This window comes from Maylandia zebra, linkage group LG23 (assembly GCF_041146795.1).
Source record: "Maylandia zebra isolate NMK-2024a linkage group LG23, Mzebra_GT3a, whole genome shotgun sequence".
Lineage (NCBI taxonomy): Eukaryota > Metazoa > Chordata > Actinopteri > Cichliformes > Cichlidae > Maylandia > Maylandia zebra.
This window is the reverse complement of record NC_135188.1, coordinates 3,428,712-3,451,713: the sequence shown is the minus strand read 5'-3', so window position 1 is coordinate 3,451,713 and position 23,002 is coordinate 3,428,712. Positions and strand designations below refer to the sequence as shown.

The 23,002-nt window shown below is 40.8% G+C and overlaps 2 protein-coding genes and 1 long non-coding RNA gene across 3 annotated transcripts; 2 read left to right on the top strand and 1 right to left on the bottom strand.

The window, feature by feature from the left end:
- Positions 1–1,774: 1,774 nt before the first annotated feature.
- LOC143414972 (uncharacterized) lies at positions 1,775–2,443 on the top strand (the record flags this gene model as incomplete). Its single annotated transcript, XM_076880099.1, has 1 exon — positions 1,775–2,443. A coding segment is annotated over exon 1 (669 nt), but the record flags the coding sequence as incomplete, so codon positions are not given.
- A 2-nt stretch (positions 2,444–2,445) lies between these two features.
- LOC143415095 (uncharacterized) lies at positions 2,446–3,343 on the top strand. The gene is made up of 3 exons (XR_013095700.1): positions 2,446–2,486; positions 2,859–3,055; positions 3,145–3,343. It is a non-coding gene; the product is annotated as an uncharacterized LOC143415095 (long non-coding RNA).
- A 7,484-nt stretch (positions 3,344–10,827) lies between these two features.
- On the bottom strand, positions 10,828–12,324 carry LOC101472451 (chemokine XC receptor 1-like). The gene is made up of 2 exons (XM_004555028.3): positions 12,182–12,324; positions 10,828–12,085 (listed from the first exon to the last, which is right to left on the bottom strand). Exon 2 carries the CDS (start codon positions 12,066–12,068, stop codon positions 11,091–11,093), a length of 978 nt encoding a protein of 325 aa, XP_004555085.3. The 5' UTR covers positions 12,069–12,085; positions 12,182–12,324; the 3' UTR covers positions 10,828–11,090.
- Between the last annotated feature and the right edge of the window lie 10,678 nt (positions 12,325–23,002).

Genomic DNA, 23,002 nt, shown 5'->3' with positions numbered 1-23,002 from the left:
CCTGGTGGGTGTGGCCCTGCCAGCTGACCGGTCCCACCCAGGAATCCACACACACCTGGCGCCGATCAAGCCTCGTCACAGGAGCTTCAAAACAGTGTGGCTGAGAGCTCCTCGACGCTGGATCGTTGAGTGACTTCCCGTCAGTCTTAAGTGTATTGTGCAAGGTTAGTGCAAGTCTACTGTTAGGTTTTGTACTCACGGCTGCCTTTGGTATACGTGTTTCCTCAGGAGGAATTGTGGCGACCAGGAGGCAGCACACGGAGAGTACACAGGGAACGGAGACAGAGCACGGAGCACGGGATAAAGGAGAAGACACGGAACGGGAGTTGGGATCGCACGGGGGGATTTATTGTTGTTTGGATTGTCACCACTGTAAATAAACACTGTTGCACTGTAGAGTCCTGCATTTTGGGTCCTCCTTTCCCCACATCCCCACGGTCTGCCAGCGAGACCGTGACAGAACGATCCAGCCATTATGGGCCCAGCGGACTCAAGGACCGTCTCACAGGAGGAATTGCTCGCCCAGCTCTGGAAATACTGTCGGAGCATTATCCAGGCGGCAGATCCACATCAGAGACACTTACAGGTCGTATTTTTTGATTCCTTCTTATCATCAATCACCTCATCTGTGAGCTTTTTGGACATTAAGAGACTAATTTTGATTATAACCACGCTGAGGGAAAGTTCCTGTTTTGAGCTGTTTGGTTTGGGCTGTCCGGGCGAGGAGGATATGGCAACCTCCCTGGGAGCCCTTGCTGCCTATTTCTTTTTTCATAGGCTGATAGCCTCCCCGCCGTCGCTTGCAGCTCGTTTGTTGGACCCTCCATTGCGGGGGAAACGTTTCACACGCCCTCTGCACCTCACCACATCTCCACTCACCTCTGCGGCACCTGCTGAGTCAGCAGACCAAGGACCGGCAGCTCAAAATCACACAGCTGCTCTCCTGTCCGGCCGGCTGGTGGAACCTCAGCCTGATACGCTGGCCCCGGCATCGTTAAAGAAGCGACGCTTGCGCCGCCGGCGTGCCTCACCGCAGTCAGACTCTAAAACTTTCCAACAGCCGGCTGTGGTGAGTCATATGGACAATTCATCTTCATTCACCTCATCTGTTTATTCACGGGACTGTGTGAAAGCTAACCTCGTAGCACAGCCAGCTGCCCAGCCTGTAGCCGTAGCACAGCCAGTCCAGTCAGCCTCTCGTCTTCATCCTCAGTTGGAGGCTGATATGCCTGCTGGAACTACCCTGCCATTATGTCACCCGCCTGTTGTTTCTACATCGCTGTCCAGTCTACCACGAGTAGCTGCCGCACCATTATCACCTCCGCCCTTTGCAGCTACTTCTCCACCAGCGTCCCATCAGACTGCAGCGACCGCAGAACTCTCGACTTCACCATCCACATCACCCGCTCGACCGTCATCTTCGCCACCTGCAGCTTCCGCATCGCCATCTTCACCTCCGGATCAACGACCATCTATACCCGCATCGCAGCCGGAGGAGCGGCTCAGCGAGCGGGAGGAGCCCGTGTCGCCAGCTGTGGAGCTCAGCGAGCCGGAGGAGCTCAGCATGCCCGAGCGGGAGCTCAGCGAGCGGGAGGAGCCCGCGTCGCCAGCTGTGGAGCTCAGCGAGCCGGAGGAGCTCAGCGAGCCGGAGGAGCTCAGCGAGCAGGAGGAGCTCAGCGAGCCCGAGCAGGAGCTCAGCGAGCGGGAGGAGCCCGCGTCGCCAGCTGTGGAGCTCAGCGAGCAGGAGCAGCTCAGCGAGCCGGAGGGGCTCAGCATGCCCGAGCAGGAGCTAAGCGAGCGGGAGGAGCCCGCGTCGCCAGCTGTGGAGCTCAGCAAGCCGGAGGAGCTCAGCATGCCCGAGCAGGAGCAGCTCAGCGAGCAGGAGCAGCTCAGCGAGCCGGAGGAGCTCAGCATGCCCGAGCAGGAGCTCAGCGAGCGGGAGGAGCCCGCGTCGCCAGCTGTGGAGCTCAGCATGCCCGAGCCGGAGGAGCTCAGCGAGCCGGAGGAGCTCAGCGAGCCGGAGGAGCTCAGCGAGCCACCAGCAGAGGAGCTCGGCGAGCGGAAGGAACAACCGGCGCTGCCAGCCGAGGAGGGGCTCTCGCTGCCAGCCGAGGAGGGACCCGCTCAGCCGGAGGTCAGCGAACCGGAGGGACCTCCACGTCTAGCGCGGCCTCCACGCCATCCACGTCCAGTGCGTCCACGTCAGCGACCGGCGCGTCATAGACCATGTGCCACGCCTCGCTGTTGCTCACCGGAGCAGCGACGTTGCCATCGGACCCGTGGCAGGCCACCAGAACCGTTCCGCCGCCACCGGACCCGTGGCAGGCCGCCGGAGGAGCAGCGCCGCCGCCACCGGACCCGTGGCAGGCCACCAGAACCGTTCCGCCACCACCAGACCCGTGGCAGGCCGCCGGAGGAGCAGCGCCGCCACCACCGGATCCGTGGCAGGCCGCCTGAAGCGTTCCGCTTCCATCATGGGGTTGGAGGTAGGCCGCCCGAACTGTTTTCCCACCACTGCCTGACCCGTAGCGGGTTTTGCCTGCTTGCGGTCCACTGGGTCGGCCGCAAGAACTGTTGTTCCCACCATGGCAGTGGTTGGACATTTGAACTGGGGTTTTGGGGCCCTCCGTCCGGGACCCCCCGCCGCCCGCCCGGGGTTGGTTGTACTGTGGTTTTTGTTTTGTTTTTGTTTTTGGGTCGTCGGGTGCCGACCCTTAGAGGGGGGGTACTGTCACGGACCCAGTTCCAGGGATTCGGGGTCCGTGAGCAGTGTGGACTACTATTGTAGTTATTATTATTATTATTATTATCATTGTGGTTGTTGTTATTATGGTTTTTCCGTGTTGGTGTACTGTCAGGTGTTTAGGGGTGTGTGCTTGTGTATGTGAGGGTGCGGTCGTGGCAGGCACTTTTAGGCCTGGTGGGTGTGGCCCTGCCAGCTGACCGGTCCCACCCAGGAATCCACACACACCTGGCGCCGATCAAGCCTCGTCAGAGGAGCTTCAAAACAGTGTGGCCGAGAGCTCCTCGACGCTGGATCGTTGAGTGACTTCCCGTCAGTCTTAAGTGTATTGTGCAAGGTTAGTGCAAGTCTACTGTTAGGTTTTGTACTCACGGCTGCCTTTGGTATACGTGTTTCCTCAGGAGGAATTGTGGCGACCAGGAGGCAGCACACGGAGAGTACACAGGGAACGGAGACAGAGCACGGAGCACGGGATAAAGGAGAAGACACGGAACGGGAGTTGGGATCGCACGGGGGGATTTATTGTTGTTTGGATTGTCACCACTGTAAATAAACACTGTTGCACTGTAGAGTCCTGCATTTTGGGTCCTCCTTTCCCCACATCCCCACGGTCTGCCAGCGAGACCGTGACAATCATTTACTAAGCAGGAGTTACGACTCACTTCTTAAGAAACCTGACAGTTCAAAAGTCCATTTCAAGATTATGTTTACAGACACTGTTTTGTATCAATAACATTAAAATTAGGTTTGACACCAAGTATGAATATTTCTTTACTTTTATTTAAATGTGTCCAAATGAAGATATACATTGTAGCTGCTAGAAGAGCATTAGTACGGCTCTAAAAACAGGAAGTTACAGCAAGTTTAATCATTTTCTAGGCAGTTGATAAATGCATCTCTGTAGCTTGGCAGAGTTTAACTGAGTGAGTCATCAAATGGACCACAGACATAAAGGTTTCAGTTTGCAGCACATGCTGTAGTTTCATGTGGATGAAACTTGTGAGTGAGTGCTCCACTTCCTGTTTACACCATTTATTAATACTTGAGTTATAAGTGTTTGTCTAACCACACCGTGACTTTCAGAACATAGAGATGGGCTGGCTGTTATAGCTAGAAACTCCTTAAACATGTCATCTAGTGAAGACCCCTTCTTTTAACTAATTTGATATTCAGATGAAGAAGACAAATAGCACTAACCTTTTCTATCTGATATTAATCTATAGACCACTTGGATTAGCTAGGATTTTCTTTGTGGAGTTTGGGGACTTTTTATTGTCCACCATCAAGCTGGAAAGAATCCTGCTGCTAGGGGATTTTAATTTCCATATTATTAAATTTAATTTAGTGACAGAATCAGATTCACAGAATCATCTGATTATGTCACCGGCTCTGGATATCAGACCAGTCTGTCGTGAGGACATTTTTATAAGCGATCATAAACGTCTTTTATTTGATCTCTACTTTATCTGTGATCTGAAGAGAAAGAAGGAAAATAAAAATATATTTCTATTTCCTGTGTGCCCTTTGTTCATGTGAAGCATTTACAACTAATTACTGAATCTGTGGTGAAAGAATTTGGAATTATTTGATAATAATCTACCTGAAACTGATGATATGGAACAGCATGTGGCCTCCTTCAGTTCACAATGTCTAAAAATTCTTGAAATCAGGAAAGGTGGCACTGTTAAATCCCCACCCTGGTTCACAGAAACTATCCCCAGCTTTAGGTTAATTTGCTGTAAAACTGAGCACCAGTGGAAAGCCACAAAACTTGAGGTTTATAAGCTCCACTTGAAAGAACTATTATCTACCTTTAACGACATAGTGAAAGATGCAAGAGCCACTTATTTCTCTAAATAACCTGCAGTAGGAAAAAGAAACCCTAAGGTTCTCTTCGATACAGTGAAAAACATCATCTCTTCTCCAACTTGCAATGACTTTTTAAGCTTTTTTCAAGATAAGATCAGTAGCCTGACAGGACATTTTACTCCCTTAGATAGCCCCTTCAACTGTGATCTCCCAAACCCCATAATTATGGAATCTTTTCACCCAGTTTCTTTAAAGCATCTATTGAGTACTTACTCAAATTAAACTTTCAACGAGTCTGAAGAAGATGCTGAAACATTTTTCTAATTTTTAACCTTAGAGAGCTTTGTATCACATCTTGTGAGCATCTTAACAACGGAAAATTATGAAAACCAAAAATCCCACTGTTGACATTTAATCCTGATATTATATACTTTTCTTTTTCATTTTAGTTGTTAAGGGTTCGTGTTTTCCTTATAATCTCTCCCAAGTATTAGTTCATCAGTCTGTGGTTGTGGTTTCCACATCAATGGAAAATTGTCTTCTGTTCACCAAGCCATACACAAATCAGTCAAATCATATCAACCCGGATTCATACATATACACATTCAAAACAACAACAATAAAACCCATCACAGCATCTCATTATTCAGTATGTGGGGAAATGAAAGCTAAGTTAGGACTAAATAAACATGAAACCGATACTGATCTGCTGTTCATATTTTTAAAACTATATTAAAGCATTCCAGGGTCTCGACTATAACCTTTAAGGCTACTGTGAATATTTGAAATGAACTTTGACTGTACTGTTAGACTTTAGTGCAACCACTGCTTGAATTGTAAATGATGAGTCAGTCTTACTCGAATCAGGCAAAAATTCCTTTTAGACCAAAGTTCTGTGAGAAGGTTCTCATTGTCCTTCATGATCACCATCCCAGTTCTGTAGGCCCTTCAGAGTTTGTCCCTCTTTGTGATAGCATAACAAGATGTTGGTAATTTTCCCATTAAAACAGTTATTTTAGAGACAGCCACGCACACAAAATTTCCTATTATTTTGACTTACTATCTAATATTTAATATATAACAAGTTGTAACAAATCTCCTGTCAGAGCTCCAACAGTATATTCAAACTTCATGTGTCCCTTGAGTGCAACAAAGCTTTCATGTTTTCTATATTATCCTTTTTTACATTTCTGTATGTTTAACATGTTCTTTCACTTTGGCATTATTAATAATTAATTATACTTTACATGCAAGACATGCTTCTTGCAAAATAATCACTTAAAAAAAATCATGTAAGCTAGCCTCAAGGGTTACCATTTTATTTTAAAATGTCTTGTTTCTGCTCAACTTCCACCAGGTATCACCTTTGAGCACGACAAATGAGCTCTGCAGCAACAACAACATTGCAGGTGTTGTGCGTGTCATTTTAACAATAAAAGTGAATATTTTTTTCATCAAAAGAGGTTATTTTTTTGTGTTGCAGAGAAAACATTAGTGTTTTTAGTGGGAGAAATGTTTTGTCACTCATTCAAGAGACTTATTCACTCTCAGCAGACTGCAGGTTTCCCCAACTTTATAAGCTTCAACTGTGGCTTCTTCCCAGAGTCTGAGACATGCGTGGGATTAGGTTAATTGATGATACTAATTTAAGGATGAATAGTTATCTGTTTCTATATTTTTATCTAATTTTTTTTTTAATCTTTGATGCTTATATACCTCATTATTTTATATTCATAATTGCCACATCTTTTTTAATCACACATTAATATTCTATCTTTTATTACACAAATATGTATTATACTTTATTCTTTCATGAGTTACTTACAAGTTTCTCTTTGTTCACAGCCATTGACATGTCAAAGAGGTTAACACGTGAGAAGCAGATCGAAATTGTGTTGATATCTGGTGAACGCAGTAACCGGGTCATTGCAGCAGATTTCAATGCAAGACACCCTACGAGACCACCCATCTCCCATGCTACAGTCAGCAAACTGCTTGCTAAGTTTCGTGAAACTGGTTCAGTGTTGGATTTGCCAAAATGTGGACGCAAGAAAACTGTCACTAATGAAGAAACATCAGTGGCTGTCCTAGCTTCATTCAGCAAGAGCCCACAGCGTAGCACTCGCCGCATGTCACTGGAGAGTGGCACTAGTCGAACATCCCTTCGGCGGATATTAGCTACTCACAAATGGCACTCTTACAAACTCCAGCTACTGCAGCATCTCAACGAGGATGACCCAAATCGGCGCACAGAATTTGCAGAATGGGCAAAACAAAAATTGGAACAGGACCCTCAGTTCACGCAGAAGATTTTGTTCAGTGATGAGGCAAACTTTTATGTGAATGGTGAAGTTAACAAACAAAACCACTGCTATTGGTCTGACACTAACCCACATTGGATGGATCCCTCCAAGACTGTTGGACCAACAAAAGTGATGGTTTGGTGTGGTATATGGGGTACAACGACAGTGGGTCCATTCTTCATCAATGGAAACCTCAAGGCCACTGGATATTTGAAATTGCTACATGATGATGTGTTTCCCTCTTTATGCACTGAAGCTGGCACGTTCCCTGAGATTTTCCAGCAGGATGGTGCACCACCACATTATGGGTGCCAGGTCCGAGCATTCCTAGATGAACAGTTTCCTGGAAAGTGGATTGGTCATCGTGGGCCAGTTGAATGGCCCCCAAGGTCTCCCGATCTGACCCCCTTAGACTTTTATCTTTGGGGTCATCTGAAGGCAATTGTCTATGGTCTGAAGATATGAGATGTGCAGCACCTGAAACTACGGATACTGGATGCCTGTGCTGGCATTTCTCCTGTGGGGTTGCTATTAGTGTGTGAAGAGTGGAAGAAGAGGGTTGCATTGACAATCCAACACAATGGGCAGCACATTGAACACATTTTATAAGTGGTCAGAAACTTGTAAATAACTCATGAAAGAATAAAGTTACGTTGAAACCAAGCACACCATTATTTTTCTTGTGACATTACCAATAAGTTTGATGTGTCACATGGCCCTCTTCCTATTGAAAAAACAAAAGTTGTATCCAAGATGGCCGACTTCTAAATGGCCACCATGGTCACCACCCATCTTGAGGAGTTTGCCCCCTCACATATACTAATGTGCCACAAACAGGACTTTAATATCACCAACCATTCCCATGTTATTACGCTGTATCCATAGAAATGGCCCACCCTGTAGAATAGAGTCTTGAAACAAAATGCCACACCCATACAACACAAGCCCCCGCCTTAGGAATGTTTGGGGGATGCTTCCTGCGCTGCGCTGTAGATGGCACAGCAAGGTACAGGATATTTAAGGTGTTTGGTAAAGGCCAGCCAAGAGGAAAACATCTCCATAGAAACTGCAAAAGTAGGGAGGAGTCGTTTTTGTTCTGATTACGGGGAGATGTCCGCTCCAGGAGATTTAAGATGACCCAAGGGCCGGACCCAGCTCCAAATAAGGGGAGAAGCCAAGTCTGAACCATGACTTTTAACCATTCATATTACTATTCTGTTTCTGTGTCTCATAATAAAAGTGTTTACTGCTTGGGTACGGTGCTCTTTTTCCTTTTGGCATGCTGAACAAAGGAGGAGACACAGTGCTGTTATTAACTTGAACCTTTATATTAATACATTTTGAAAATGTATACTTTGGGTTTACTCATTTTCTCTCATAAGAAAAATGAACCCAATTCAGGGCTCCAGGATGGATGGATGGAATCTTGATATTTGTTTAATTATATTATTTGCTTTATTATTAGGTTATAGCATCACCACAAAACTACAACAGCTGCTGGGGCAGCACAGGCGTAATGTTACAATACAACCATCTGTCTCACCTTCCATTCTCAAACCGTGGATGGTTCACTTGTTAGTTAAGTGAGCTAAACATTACACTATGGACCCACTCACCAGATGTCTTGAGGTGATGATTATATCTGCCCCTTTGTATTTCTTCATATTCATTTTCAAATTAAAAGTCCTTTACTGTTTTAGTGAACAAAAGCTCTTAGTTTTGTAACAGTAGATCTGTTTTGTGTATTTGTCAAATCCTTTTTACTGATAAAACGAAACAGTACATATAAATATCTAACTACTTGCTAGTTGCCATGTTATGCCATGTATGTATGTGGGTGTGTGTGTGACGGGGGAAACCAACAAGCTCCAACTTCATCAAGTGAGTGGATATAGTCATATACATGTGCTTCAGAGACATACCTAATCATTCTTCGCATTACACCTCAGCTCACCAGGTTATGGCCTTACCTTAAATTGGTGTCTAAGTCTAAACAGGAAAAGAAATAGTTTTTGAATCGTTTCTGATTTCTAAGAGAAGTCCAATGATCAGGCTCAGATGTGGGTTTAAAAAGTTTGTTATTTACAGTTTTCAGTTTTAAACAAGTTTTTTTGCTACAGATTTCTAAAATATTTGTGTTTTCTTGTTTTTATGACTGGTAGTCTATTGCATTAGTTAAACACGCTACTAAACTCTGTGTTTTTTGTGTTTATCAATGAATATTTCTGGAAAGTTAGATATCATTTGAGGGAAATCTGTGTAATTTTATTTATTATTCTAAAGTCATAGATATAATTGACTGACCTACACAGGATTTCAGGACTAACTCTAACCCCCGGCTTCATCACACTCATTTTAATTTACCTTTTGACTTTTTGATGAGCTGCCTCAGCGATGTACACTTGTAATAAAATTATGTCTGTAAAAACAAACAAAAGAACAAACTAAGGTATATGTAAACATTTGATGGTTACATTCACGTGTTCCTACATTTCTAGAGTCTGAACCGACACACGTATTGTCTGTCTCACACAAAAATATGTAGAATCACTTTATTTCTTCCATGTGTCACCAATAGGTTGGATGCCAGTTTATTTTCAGGGACAAGAAGTAAATGTGCTGAATGCTTTACCTCTCTATGGTGAAAATGAAAAGTATTTTTCGGATATCAAAAAATGTTCTGTGTGATGATGTGGCAAATGTATTTATTTTTTCTGTGGATGAAAATACAGTAAAATAACTGCAGTGCTACAACAACAACAGTCTTTTTAAGACTCTTTTTTTTCCCACACTCTTTCGAACAGGAAGTCTGCAAATCTTGAGATGCATCACCTTTCAAAGGTTTAACTGTATACCACAGACTTCCTGGACCTGAGAAAGGGATGCGTACTTGACTCCACAAAGTGCTGAGATCACTTCCACTTCAGTGCTATTATATTGACTTTTCCTAGACTCTGAGATTCAGCTCATCAAGCTAAAGGATATTTTGGCCATGGTCTTACAATTTTGTAATACTGAGAAAATACAGATATTTGTGGATAGTGGTTTAGCAGATATAATAACAGAATATATTATGTATATATATATGATAAAAACAAATATATGATTAAAATAAAGAATTATATTGGTTAAACATGAAATAACGTAAACTGTTTCATGGTAAATTAGTATGAGATCACAAATTATAACAATACCAAATGAAAAGCTAATGTTGACTCAACCTAACTTTGTGTCATGGTCCTGAGTCTGTTGAATCAGTGTTTTTGTTTGGATTAAGAGTGTCTTATGTTATGGATAAATTCTTATTCGGAATTGCTATTACTTAGGTTCTGGTTTCTGTGCTCCCTCTGTTTAGTGTCTGTGTCTCTGTGCCTGCACTGAAGTTATCCCTGTCCTTGTGTTCCCTGTGTACTGTGTCAGTATCGGGTCTCTGAGTCTGTAAGTTCTGTTGGTGTGCTTCCTGTTTTACTTTGAAGGTACGTGTCTGTATTCTGTGTTGCTTCCCTTGTCTCATCCTGTGTAATTAGTCCCAGCTGTGTTTCCTTTCTGTGTCCTGTTTGATCACCCCACTGTGTATTTTAGTCCCGTCATGGCCTGAGATTCAGTTTCAAAGCTGCTACTACATCCCTTGAGTTTTTGCAGCCTCAATAAAGCTGCCTTCTTTAGTTCACTCCTTCATGTCCATGAGTCCAGCATTTGGGTCCAATCTCCTGCCTGTCACACAGCGATTCATGTCCCTTTCTGTCCAATTGTTGTGTGCTTTTCATTGTATTCCAGCAGATTATTGTTTTTCACTTTATATAATGTCTATTCAAACGGTTTTTGTTTTTTGTTTTTTACAGAAAAGATGTTTCTACATGACCATCGGTCATATAAAAAGTTTCTGGGCAACTGCACCTCATTGTCTTAACTGGGGAGATATGAGTCGGAAATTTCACTAAGAAACAAAACACAAGGATACAAAATGCAATAACTAAGTTTACTAATAAACCCCACATCATAAAAACAACACAGGGTCAAATAATTACTTCACACTGTGTGACACACGCACACACACACACGATAAAAGCCTTGAAATTGATTGCCGGGTGCAACATATGACACATGGAGCAGTTCCTATTTTTTTTTGTAATTAGATAAATTCGATATGAGATATGCAATTTTACTAAAGGCACACTGGGAGAGAAAAACAATTAACAGGGCAAATAACATATGCAAGAAAATCAACTGAGTAGCTAGTACATTGTTCTACGTGATATGAGGTTTTCCATTCTAACCTGCAATAACTTTAAATAACTCCTAAACTTCACATCAACAAATGCATAACAGATGGGATTCAGGCAACAGTGGGAGAAAGCAATGAGCCTGCAAGCATAGAATGCATAGTCAAGCTGGGTGCTTGCTTCACATTCAACTAATGACGGGACCACATGAGCAGGCAAGACCCTCAAAAAGATTACAACATTGTACGGCACCCAGGCACTGAAGAATAGAGCAGCTCTGCAGAAGACTAATTTGACTGCTTTGTTGCTTGTGTGAGATCTTGTTCTTGTGATTCTCACAATTATTATGAAGCAAAAAGTCATGACTGCAAAAGCAACTAGGAAGAAACCATTCTGTTGGATGACACCAATGGTTTCCCACAGTGGATCAATATATTCACAGCCCTGTGACTCTTTATCTTTGTGGTGGACCTTGGTGATTGAGCTGAAGAGGAGGGAGGGCATGGCTGCTCCAGTGCTGATTATCCAAATCAGGACAGACAGAAACACCCCGATGGAGTGTTTCGGTGTGCTGAGGTCAGACAGAGGATGGACCACAGCCAGGTATCTGTAGATGGTCATGATGGTCAGGAAGAGAATGCTGCTGTAAAACCCAGTGAAGAAGATAAAAGTCACAACTTTGCAGAGAATTTCAGAAAACACCCATCCCTGGACGTGGTAAATGGCCCAGAAAGGAAGACCGATGGTGAAGACGAGGTCAGAGATGGCCAAGTTGAGGATGAAAATGTTGGTCAGAGATTTAAGTTTTTCATACAAAGCCAGGATTATGAGGACAAGAATGTTTCCGACCAGGCTCAGTGTGATCACAACAGAGAAAATCGGAATGGCAAAGGATCCAAATATCACCACTCCACTCTTATCACAGATTTCATCCTCGTAGTAATAGTCATAGCTGAAGTTACCATAGGTTAAATTGGCTGGATTTGCCATTTCTGTCACACAGGAATCTAGGAGACAAGGGTATGACTTTAATGACACGTTGCAATGGATTTCTCTTTATAAATACAAAAGAGTATTGTAAAGACAATAAATAAATAACGTACCTCTTGCTTGATGAAATGCCAAACGTCTGTTGGTTGAAACGACTTCTGCGGTTATTTTATTATGTATTTATTTATTTTTTGCAGTAGTACGTTGGGATGAGACACTCGATGCTGACGTTTCTGCAGTGTGTCGAGCTACTTAAGCGCCGATGTTTCTAAACACTACTTCCAAGTGTGAGTCAAACACCCGCATCACGTGACCGTGTGGCGACGTGGTGCTAAACGCAGATTTTGGTGCGTTTAGCCAGGCTTTCAGCAGATGACTTACCTTGACATGAATGACTGAATTCACGTTTTAATACCATCTCAACTGTTTGCACACGCGCATGCATAAGGGTAAATAACTGTGTCGTTATCATTTTTGCCGTGTTGTGAAAACTAGTGTGGACTTTCCGCCCACTTAATTACACAAATTAGTACAAATGAGAAAAAGAGGCGAACTGCTGGGTGAGCGGAACGAACTCAGATCAGCGGAGAGAGCGAGAGCGGCACATTCATTAAGTTACTGTAATAGAAACCTGCTGTGCTTTCAAAGAGCAAAATAAAGCAGGAAATCATTTTCAGCTCTTTATCCCATCTATTCTCTTTTTCTCGACTTTCAACAGAAAATATAAAATATTTTGCTGCATTAAGCGACTTCATCTTGAGCCAGAAACTGTTGGAAAAAAGTGTGAAAGCCTAAAGACAATACAAGAAAAGACACATTAACCTTCACATACACCTCCTTTTTTAATTGTCACTGACACATGTGTTGTAAATATCTCACAAACAAAGGTAGGTGAAATCAAAACCTGAAACTCAGACTGAGTCTGGTACAGCATCCGCGGCAACAGAAATGACAAATAAAGTGAGGGGAGGCTTCTTTATCCTCCGATGAGCCACTTCTGCACCATTCAGATTTAAAAAGGAATTGACCAGTGTGAAATGGACTGTTGTAATTGGTCAGAATAAGCATACCATAACATAATGAAACGGATCTTTTAGTTATTTAGAAGGAAAGCAAGTCTTGTCTATTTAAATATTTATCTTTGAAGAAACTGTGACCAAACCAATAAAACCAAAAAAATAAAACAACAGGGCAGCTTCTAGTTTTATTTAACAGTGTGAGGAACAAACCTAACGAAACTACCAGAAAGCTTCAGTTAACCATTTCTTTGAGGATTGCAAAGTTCGGGAGTTAACAGCTGAAATACTGTTTTTTTTTCTATCACAAAACATATAGCAGTGTTTGTGCAACTGAATTACTAAGCGACTGAAACAGCCTCTAATAGCGGGAGAAAATAGTATTTCTGATGCACATTTTCATTACAGTCACAGTTCGTTTTCTTTAACAGTCTCATTGTTTGGTGCTTCTCCAAAACATCTGTCAATCGTTATTATTTAAAGCCTGGTTTTTTTTTGTTGGTTTTTTTTTTTTTTTTGGGGGGGGGGGGGTGGGGGGTTAGCCCTCTTTAGAATTATGCAACGCTTAAAAACCACACCTGTGTAAACTGAAAATTCTAATTGTAACTCTTAAGCGTATATTTATTATTTTCTTCTCTTTTTTTTTATATCTAGCTTGTTTTGCACTGATGTAACCGGAGGCTCGTCATCTCGTCTCTCTGTATGCTGCACTGGATACAGCAGAGATGACAATAAAGTTTACTTTGACTTTGACTTAGCTTGTGTGTGTCATTGCTTCACACAGCAAAACTGGCCAGTAGGTGTCACTGTGGAAATTGATTTCAGATATTTGGGAAACCTGGATACAACTTTAGCTTTAAATGTTTCGTTGTTTCACAAAGTCTCTCTTTGCCCATCACTGCTAGTTTGATTCTCATGGCCACACCAGCTTTGCCTCCAATCCAAAACGATGATAAAATCAAATTTTCTTGTATGAAAAATTAGGCATATATGGTGGTGCTGCTTTGTCTTCCCATATGGAGTTTTTGGTAGTTTTTCGATTTATGAAATTAATCATCCTCAATTTGCAAACACTGAACACATTTTAATGACCACCAAATTACTTTTATTTTTAGCAATAATTAGTTAATACAACTAGTTTTTGTGTATTTTGAAACTGTTTTGTTATATTGTAAATAAGCCTGTTTCTAATGCAGTTTGGATCAACATTTGCCATTAAATGTGGTACAGGCTATAAATAAAAACAACAAAAAGGTTTTGACATTTTTCACAATGCATGTTTGAGGTATGCTTTATTATTTTCAAATAAATTATTTTACTTCACGCATACTTCAAATGCAAGTTGCTATGTACAATGAGATGGGAGGCCATTTCCATCTTCTTTTAATGTAAGAAATTTTTACTAAAGGCACATGTTGGGAAAAAACAAAATACCAATACATGCAAGAAAACAAATGAGCAGGCAACACCCTGCTCATTTGGTCATTAAAATGTGTTCAATGCAGAGAGAACTATTAACTTATAGTGAGAAAGGTGACTGGAAAGGAAAAACGCAATGCATCATGGGAATCCCCGGCAGCCTACATCTATTGCAGCATAACTAAGGGAGGATTCAGGGTCACCTGGTCCAGCCCTAACTATATGCTTTAGCAAAAAGGAAAGTTTGAAGCCTAATCTTGAAAGTAGAGATAGTGTCTGTCTCCTGAATCCAAACTGGAAGCTGGTTCCACAGAAGAGGGGCCTGAAAACTGAAGGCTCTGCCTCCCATTCTACTTTTAAATACTCTAGGAACAACAAGTAGGCCTGCAGAGCGAGAGCGAAGTGCTCTAATAGGGTGATATGGTACTACAAGGTCATTAAGATAAGATGGGGCCTGATTATTTAAGACCTTGTATGTGAGGAGCAGGATTTTGAATTCTGGATTTAACAGGAAGCCAAAACAGGAGAAATATGCTCTCTCTTTCTAGTCCCTGTCAGGACTCTGGCTGCAGCATTTTGGATCAGCTGAAGGCTTTTCAGGGAGTTTTTTGGACATCCTGATAATAATGAATTACAGTCGTCCAGCCTGGAAGTAATAAATGCATGAACTAGTTTTTCAGCGTCACTCTGAGACAGGATATTTCTAACTTTAGAGATGTTGCGCAAATGGAAGAAAGCAGTCTTACATATTTGTTTAATATGTGCGTTGAAGGACATGTCCTGGTCAAAAATGACTCCAAGGTTCCTCACAGCGTTACTGGAGGCCAAGGTAATGCCATCCAGGGTAAGAATCTGGTTAGATACCATATTTCTAAGATTTCCAGGGCCGAGTACAATAACCTCAGTTTTATCTGAATTAAGAAGCAGAAAGTTAGCGGCCATCCAGGTCTTTATGTCTTTAAGACATTCCTGCAGTTTAACTCATTGGTGTGTGTTATCTGGCTTCATGGACAGATAGAGCTGGGTGTCATCTGCATAGCAGTGTAAATGTATGCTATGTCTTCTAATGATACTGCCTAAGGGAAGCATGTATAATGTAAACAGAATTGGTCCTAGCACTGAACCCTGTGGAACTCCATAATTAACCTCAGTGTGTGAAGAGGACTCTCCATTTACATGCACAAACTGGAGTCTATTAGATATATATGATACAAACCACTGCAGTGCAGTACCTGTAATACCTACAGCATGTTCTAATCGCTCTAATAGGATATTATGGTCGACAGTATCGAACGCTGCACTGAGGTCTAGCAGGACAAGCACAGAGATGAGTCCACTGTCAGAGGCCATAAGAAGATCATTTGTAACCTTCACTAAAGCTGTTTCTGTGCTGTGATGAGCTCTGAAACCTGACTGAAACTCTTCAAATAAACCATTCCTCTGCAGATGATCTGTTAGCTGTTTGACAACTACTCTTTCAAGGATGTTTGATATGAAAGGAAGGTTGGAGATTGGCCTGTAATTAGCTAAGACTGCTGGGTCTAGAGATGCTTTTTGAGTAAAGGTTTAACTACAGCCAGCTTGAAGGCCTGTGGTACATAGCCGATTATTAGAGATAGGTTGATCATATTTAAGATTGAAGCATTAATTAATGGCAGGACTTCTTTGAGCAGTTTTGTAGGAATGGGGTCTAAAAGACACGTTGATGGTTTGGAGGAAGAAATTATTGAAGTTAACTCAGAAAGATCAATTAGAGAAAAAGAGTCTAACTTAACATCAATGGTACTAAGAGTAGCTGTAGATAATATTACATCTGTGGGATGATTACTGGTAATTTTTTCTCTAATGATAAGAATTTTATTAGTGAAGAAGTTCATGAAGTCATTACTAGTTAACGTTAAAGGGATGGTTGGCTCAACAGAGCTCTGACTTTTTTCAGCCTGGCTACAGAGCTGAAGAGAAACCTGGGGTTGTTCTTATTTTCTTCAATCAGTGACGAATAGTAAGATGTTCTGGCTTTGCGGAGGGCTTTCTTATAAAGCAGCAAACTTTTTCTCCAGGCTAAATGATGATCCTCTAAATTTGTGACACGCCATTTCCTCTCCAGATTACGAGTCATCTGCTTTAGGGTACGTGTTTGAGAATTATACCACGGAGTCAGGTACTTCTGATTAGAGACCTTAGTTTTCACTGGAGCTACAGTATCCAGAGTCGTACGTAGTGAGGAGGTGAAATTATTAACAAGATGATCGACCTCTGTTGGAGCAGCGTTCAGGTAGCTGCTCTGCTCTATGTTGGTACAGGGCATTGAAGATGATAACAGTGGGTGGATTATATTCTTAAACTTAGTTACAGCGCTTTCAGAAAGACATCTACTTTGATAAAGTCTCTCCACCGCTGTGTAATCAATTATTGTAAATGTAAATGTTATCAGGAAATGATCAGACAGGAGAGGGTTTTCAGGAAACACTGTTAAATGTTCAGTTTCTATGCCATATGTTAAAACAAGGTCTAGAGTGTGATTAAAGTGGTGGGTGGGTTCTTTTACATTTTGAGAGAAGCCAATTGAGTCTAATAACAGATTAAATGCCATGTTGAGGCTGTCACTTTTAGCATCTACATGGATGTTAAAATCACCCACAACAATTATTTTATCTGAGCTGAGAACTAAATCAGATAAAAAGTCTGAGAAATCAGACAGAAACTCTGTGTAAGGCCCAGGTGGACGATAGATGATATCAAGTAAGACTGGTTTCTGAGTTTCACAGCTGGGGTGGACGAGGCTAAGCATCAGGCTTTCAAATGAATTAAAAGTCTGTCTGGGTCTTTGGTTAATAGGCTGGTGTGAAAAATTGCTGCCACACCGCCCTCTCGGCCTGTGCTTCGTGATTTCTGGTAGTTAGAATGACTCGGGGGTGTTGATTCATTTAAACTAACATAATCATCCTGCTGCAACCAGGTTTCTGTAAGGCAGAGTAAATCGATTTGTTGATCAATTATTAAGTCATGTACTAACAGAGACTTGGAGGAGAGAGACCTAATATTTAATAATCCACATTTCACTGTTTTACTCTTTGGTTCAGATGTGGATACTGTATTGTTCTTTCTTTGTAATTGTTTATGTTTAAGTTATTTATTGCTGGTTTTTAGTTTGTTTTTTGTCTGCTTGGGAGCTCTTTTCAGGAAGAGAATGCTGCTGTAAAACCCAGTGAAGAAGATAAAAGTCACAACTTTGCAGAGAATTTCAGAAAACACCCATCCCTTGACGTGGTAAATGGCCCAGAAGGGAAGACCGATGGTGAAGACGAGGTAAGAGATGGCCAAGTTGAGGATGAAAATGTTGGTCAGAGATTTAAGTTTTTCATACAAAGCCAGGATTATGAGGACAAGAATGTTTCCTGTCAGGCTCAGTGTGATCACAACAGAGAAGAAAATCGGAATGGCAATGGATCCAAAATTCATCACTTCACTCATATTACAGATTTCATCCTCATGGTAATCGTAATAGCTGAAGTTAGATGGATCATAGCTGAAATTGACTGGTTTTGCCATTTCTGTCACACAGGAACCTAGAAAATAAACACAAGTGTTTGTTTAAGTGACATGTTACAACAGATTTCTGTTTATGAGTACAAAACGTTACTGTAGAGATGAAACATGAATGTACCTCCTACTAGATGAAATGGATAGGCTGCTGGATGAGACTGTAACTTAAAGCATGTCCTTATTTAAAATCTTTTCTAATTTGTCTGTTGTAAGTTTTCCCAAAGTCATCTAAAAATATAAGAACATTGTGTTGAGAAACAATTACATGTAAACTGCTTTGGTGTTGGAAAGGCTGTATGTATTCCACATAATCTGGAAATATACACAGAAAAGGGTAAAACAAATGTAAATTAGGGTGTACCCCGCCTCTCGCCCTATGACAGCTGGGATAGGCTCCAGCGACCCTGAAAAGGATAAGCGGAAGCGAATGGATGGATGGACGATACTGAGACTGAGTTTATGTTTTCATTTATTTATTGCAAAGTAATAGGTTTATAGGTTATATAGCTTTATGAAACCTGAAAATAGGCCAATGCTCCCACATCTAAAACAGCTGGTCCTCTGATTACATCAAACAGAAAACAGACAACCGGGGTTTAGAAAAAAAAAATGTCAGAGCACGCAAACCAGAGGCAGCCACATAACTTGATCAAGAACCCCAGGGCATGTGTAATAAGTATATTCATTTATTTCTTGATCATAGTGACTGTTTTTTATGCAGTTATATCCACATACCTAATTATGATTATCTAGATATCACAACTTGAACTAACTCATCTCATGATTACAAAACGTTTCATTAACAATTTTAAATTAGTCTTTTTCCATAAATGCATTTTGAAGAAGAATGTGATGTAGTAAAACTGTCACAAAGCGTCCTGGGTCCTTGATGTTAATCAAACCTGTTGTGGAATTGGGTGATTAAAATTTTGAGTTGTTTTGATACAGATTTGAGCAATTATATAAAACAGCATCAAAAATAACAAGAATATGACATCTGTGTTTATATCAACAGAAGACTCCATTGATCTAATTAAATATCCTTTGTTCTTTTGCTGTTGGTGTCTCTAATGAGGAAAAGAAATAAATAAAAAAGCTCTTAAAGAAAATGAAATAAGACTGCCTCATTCTGCTGAGACCGTGGAAAGAGTCCCTTCACAGGCCGGTGGCAGTTGAGAAACCAAATCCCACAACTTCAGAGTCCTAGCTTACGCATTAATTTTTAACCATAATGGACACTGGGTGCCGTCATTTTGCCACGGCCCTGCTTCAGCTCCTCTGACCTTTCACCTTCTTGCACGAATGACGTGTCACTCCTCCACGTCACCTCCTGACAGCACTAAGTATGACGACACTTCCACAGTTCTGATTAAAATCCTCACCCAACCTTGGTCATACCAGCCATGACCATTGTTAGTGCTGTGGATGGCATGACCTAACAACCCAGGTTTAGGTGACCATTATATTAGGTGTGCTGGATGGAGGGTGTTTGTTTTTGTTTTTTAAAAGCTATGAGAAGTTGTTTGATAAAATTATGTTTTAAAATTAAGTAAACATGTTTGTTCAGTTGCTTTCCTTCACCTATTTTAATTAAATAAAATATTTTTATGTTATTTTTTTTTTTTTTTACCAGAAATGCAGACACAAATGGAAACAATCCTACATTACATCATTCTGTGATCAAACAAGACCTGATGTCCACTACATGCTTCATGTTTCTTTCAATCCCAATATTTATAAATCTATAGCAATAAAAAAAAATCAAAAAAGACAAAAAAATCTTCTGTTTTTTTAGAGACTATACCTTACTATACAACAGAGAAGATGTCAAAAACAAAGAGAGAATAACAATGCACGCTCAATCATCCAGGTAAAAAACAAAATCCCATAAGTTGATCCAGTTCATCTGGACGTTGTGTTTTCAGTTGGAGAAATGTTTTGTCTCTCATCCAAATGACCTGCTGTCGAAGAGAGGATAAAAGAACTGAGAGACACAAGAAAACAACCAAAAAATCTTCCAGGTGAATTAAATAACTTCTTCAATGAATTGAACACACAGAGAAAAAAGACTTCCTACTTCTTTGGCCTTGAAAGAACATGGCAAGAGAAAAATAGCATAAATGCTTTAACTATTGATAACCACGAATGTTTTGATCCACAATGAATCTCTGAATATGCTTTCAATTTCTTTTCTAAATTATTTTAACATCTTACTCACATGGGAAGACTTTTTACTTGATAGCTTTTAAACAACACATCTCTCAAATTACCAAAGAGTTTAAAGACAGATGGAAACCTGAGTTTTGCATGAAAGAACTGGAAATCAAACTCATGTCAGAATCTTTCAGCATGAATGTACAGCAGAGGGCAGCAACACCAGAGAGGGAAGAGGAAGAGGCGACAGATCCAGAGAGAGGAGAGGTGGCAGCCACTTTGGAAAAAAGAGAGTAAAGTGCTGTAGCTCTAAAGAGGAGGATGGTGCAGCTGCAATGTCAGGAGTCATGGCTTGTGAATGAGCTAAAACACTTTTTAGTATTGCTTAATGTTAAATTGCTTTAATGGCTGTTAAAGTGCAATTATTTGAACATATAGACATAGAGCACTTTTATTTAGATGTTTCCAATTCAGACAAAGACTTTGTTATGGCACTGATGAAATGGGCCACATCATGTGGTATTTCTATGAGTAAGACAGATTTGACAGTATCTGTCGTAGTCTAGTGCCTCAGGTTCATTGTTATGCTAAAAAATGAAGCTGTTGCCAATCATTCTTCGCTGCATACGAGCTGTCGCCACTGATTTCCAGTCCAGCTTCCTTGTTGAGTTGTTTGTTATGTGTAGATAAAGCGCTGATTTACCCCCAGAGGTGCTGTTTTTATGCTTGGATGACTCATAGGTCAGAGTTAAGTGGCTTAACAGACAAAAAAGACAAAGTCTGGCTCCTTGAAATAAAATATAAAGAAATGAGGGGTTTCTGGAGAGTTTTGCACAGTTTTGACTTTATAATGCAAGTCAAGCATTGGAAAAACTAACAAACAACCTCAAATCCAAAAAATAAGATGGAGGCCACATCAGCAAAAGTAGGAAAACCAGCTGACAGTTGATATTAATTCCACCAACTAGACATGAAAATCAGTGATCTATCTTTTTTTCTATTCTGCAACACAAAGTGTTTGATAAAAAAGAATGCATAACCAATGTCTGTTTTAACTTAATACACCCAAAGCTGAATATTTGTGGCTTTGGTTTTATTTTTGCTTCGGTATATTTCGATGTCACGTACAAAAAACAAAGAGGCATAATGTTGCCATGGATACGGTGAGACATACTACTCAACCCCTGTTTTGTATCTTTTAATTAATTAATTAACATTTTGAAAATGTCAAAGATAACACAGTTTGAGAGGCATTAGTAAGAAACACGAGAAAATTCAAGACTTCAGGATTTGTACTGCCTTTTTAGATTTACTTAAATGAAGCGTTCAATGAATGATCATCATATAAGCCACATTGCTAATAATCCTTAGTTTACATGATGGGCAAACCAACAATTTTTAGGTTAATTACGCAAGTAAAATACAAGGCTATTACATTAACAGAATTGGAAAATGATCTTTACATTTTTTATGGTGTTTAAGGCCATTGTATTATTGTAGGCTCTACCTACGATATAAATCGCATTAAGACAACTGTTTTTGTGATTTGACACTGTATAAATAAAATTGAACATTCAGTGTATAAATAATTAGAGATTAGAAAATAAGATATTAAATACATAAAGTAAAAAATATCCGTCTGTTTAAAGTTAATCCATAGGAACCCTTCGTGGATGATATAAAATACTGTGTGGTAAAAATACCCCAAACATTGTTTTTAGCAATATAACAGTGTTTTCTATTACAATACATGTAAACGTAGTGTTGCTCTTTATTTTGCAGTAAAACTTGAGCACAGGGCCATAGCAAAAAAAAATTCATTTTTTTGTTTTGAAAGCATGACTGTGACTTGTTTTGATCTTGATATTGATTCGGCTCTATAACAGTCATTAATGGACAGTCCAGTTTCTTTGCAAGTTCAGATTTGCAATCTGAATGTTCTAATGTGATGCATCTTCCCACCTGAAGATCCACAACCTGCAAATTAACGAATCACACATTACATCACACTGCATATTATGGAGTACTATTTAATAGGTTATTTTAAAAAATACTTTAATCTGACATTCAGTCCATGTCTTGTTATTTAAATATCTATGTCATGGTCCTGGGTATTTTGACCCAGTGTTTGAGTTTTGCTGTGTTTCTTGTAATTTTATATTATGTTTAAGTCCACTTGTTGTTCTAAAGGTTAATTCTTTAGAGTCTAGGTTATTCTGTTTAGATTTTGTTTATTAGATTTCCCCCTGTGTTGCTGCCCTCTGTGTGTCTGTGTTTATATAGAAGTGTAAGTCCTTGTGCCCTGTTCCCCCTCCTTGTTTTATTCCATCCATGTTTCCCTCGCTCTCTCCCTCTCATCAGCCTCTTCTCCACTCCCGCATCATGTTTCCTGTTTTATTGTGAAGGTCCCGTGTTTTCATGTTCATTCTGTTCAGTCTGGTTTCCCCGGTCTTGTTATGGTTACTAGTGTCAGCTGTTTTCGTCGTGCGTTCTCACTCCCTCGTTATCTTTCTGTGTATTTATATCCGCATCTCCCTCAGTTCCGTGGCGCGTCCTCCCTCTTAGCTGTGTGACACTCCCTGTTTTCTTACCATTAGTATTTTCCCAGTTTAGTTTTTGTAGCATTTTGCCTTTTTCCCAGCAATAAAAGTGTGTTTTTGAGTTCACGTACGGTTTCCATGAGTTTTGCATTTGGGTCCTTCTCCTGCCTGCACACAGCTAGTTCATGACAATCTATAGAAGTTTATGTGACATAACTAAAGTTTTATCTGTCAAGTAGAAAGAAGAGTCTCACAAACA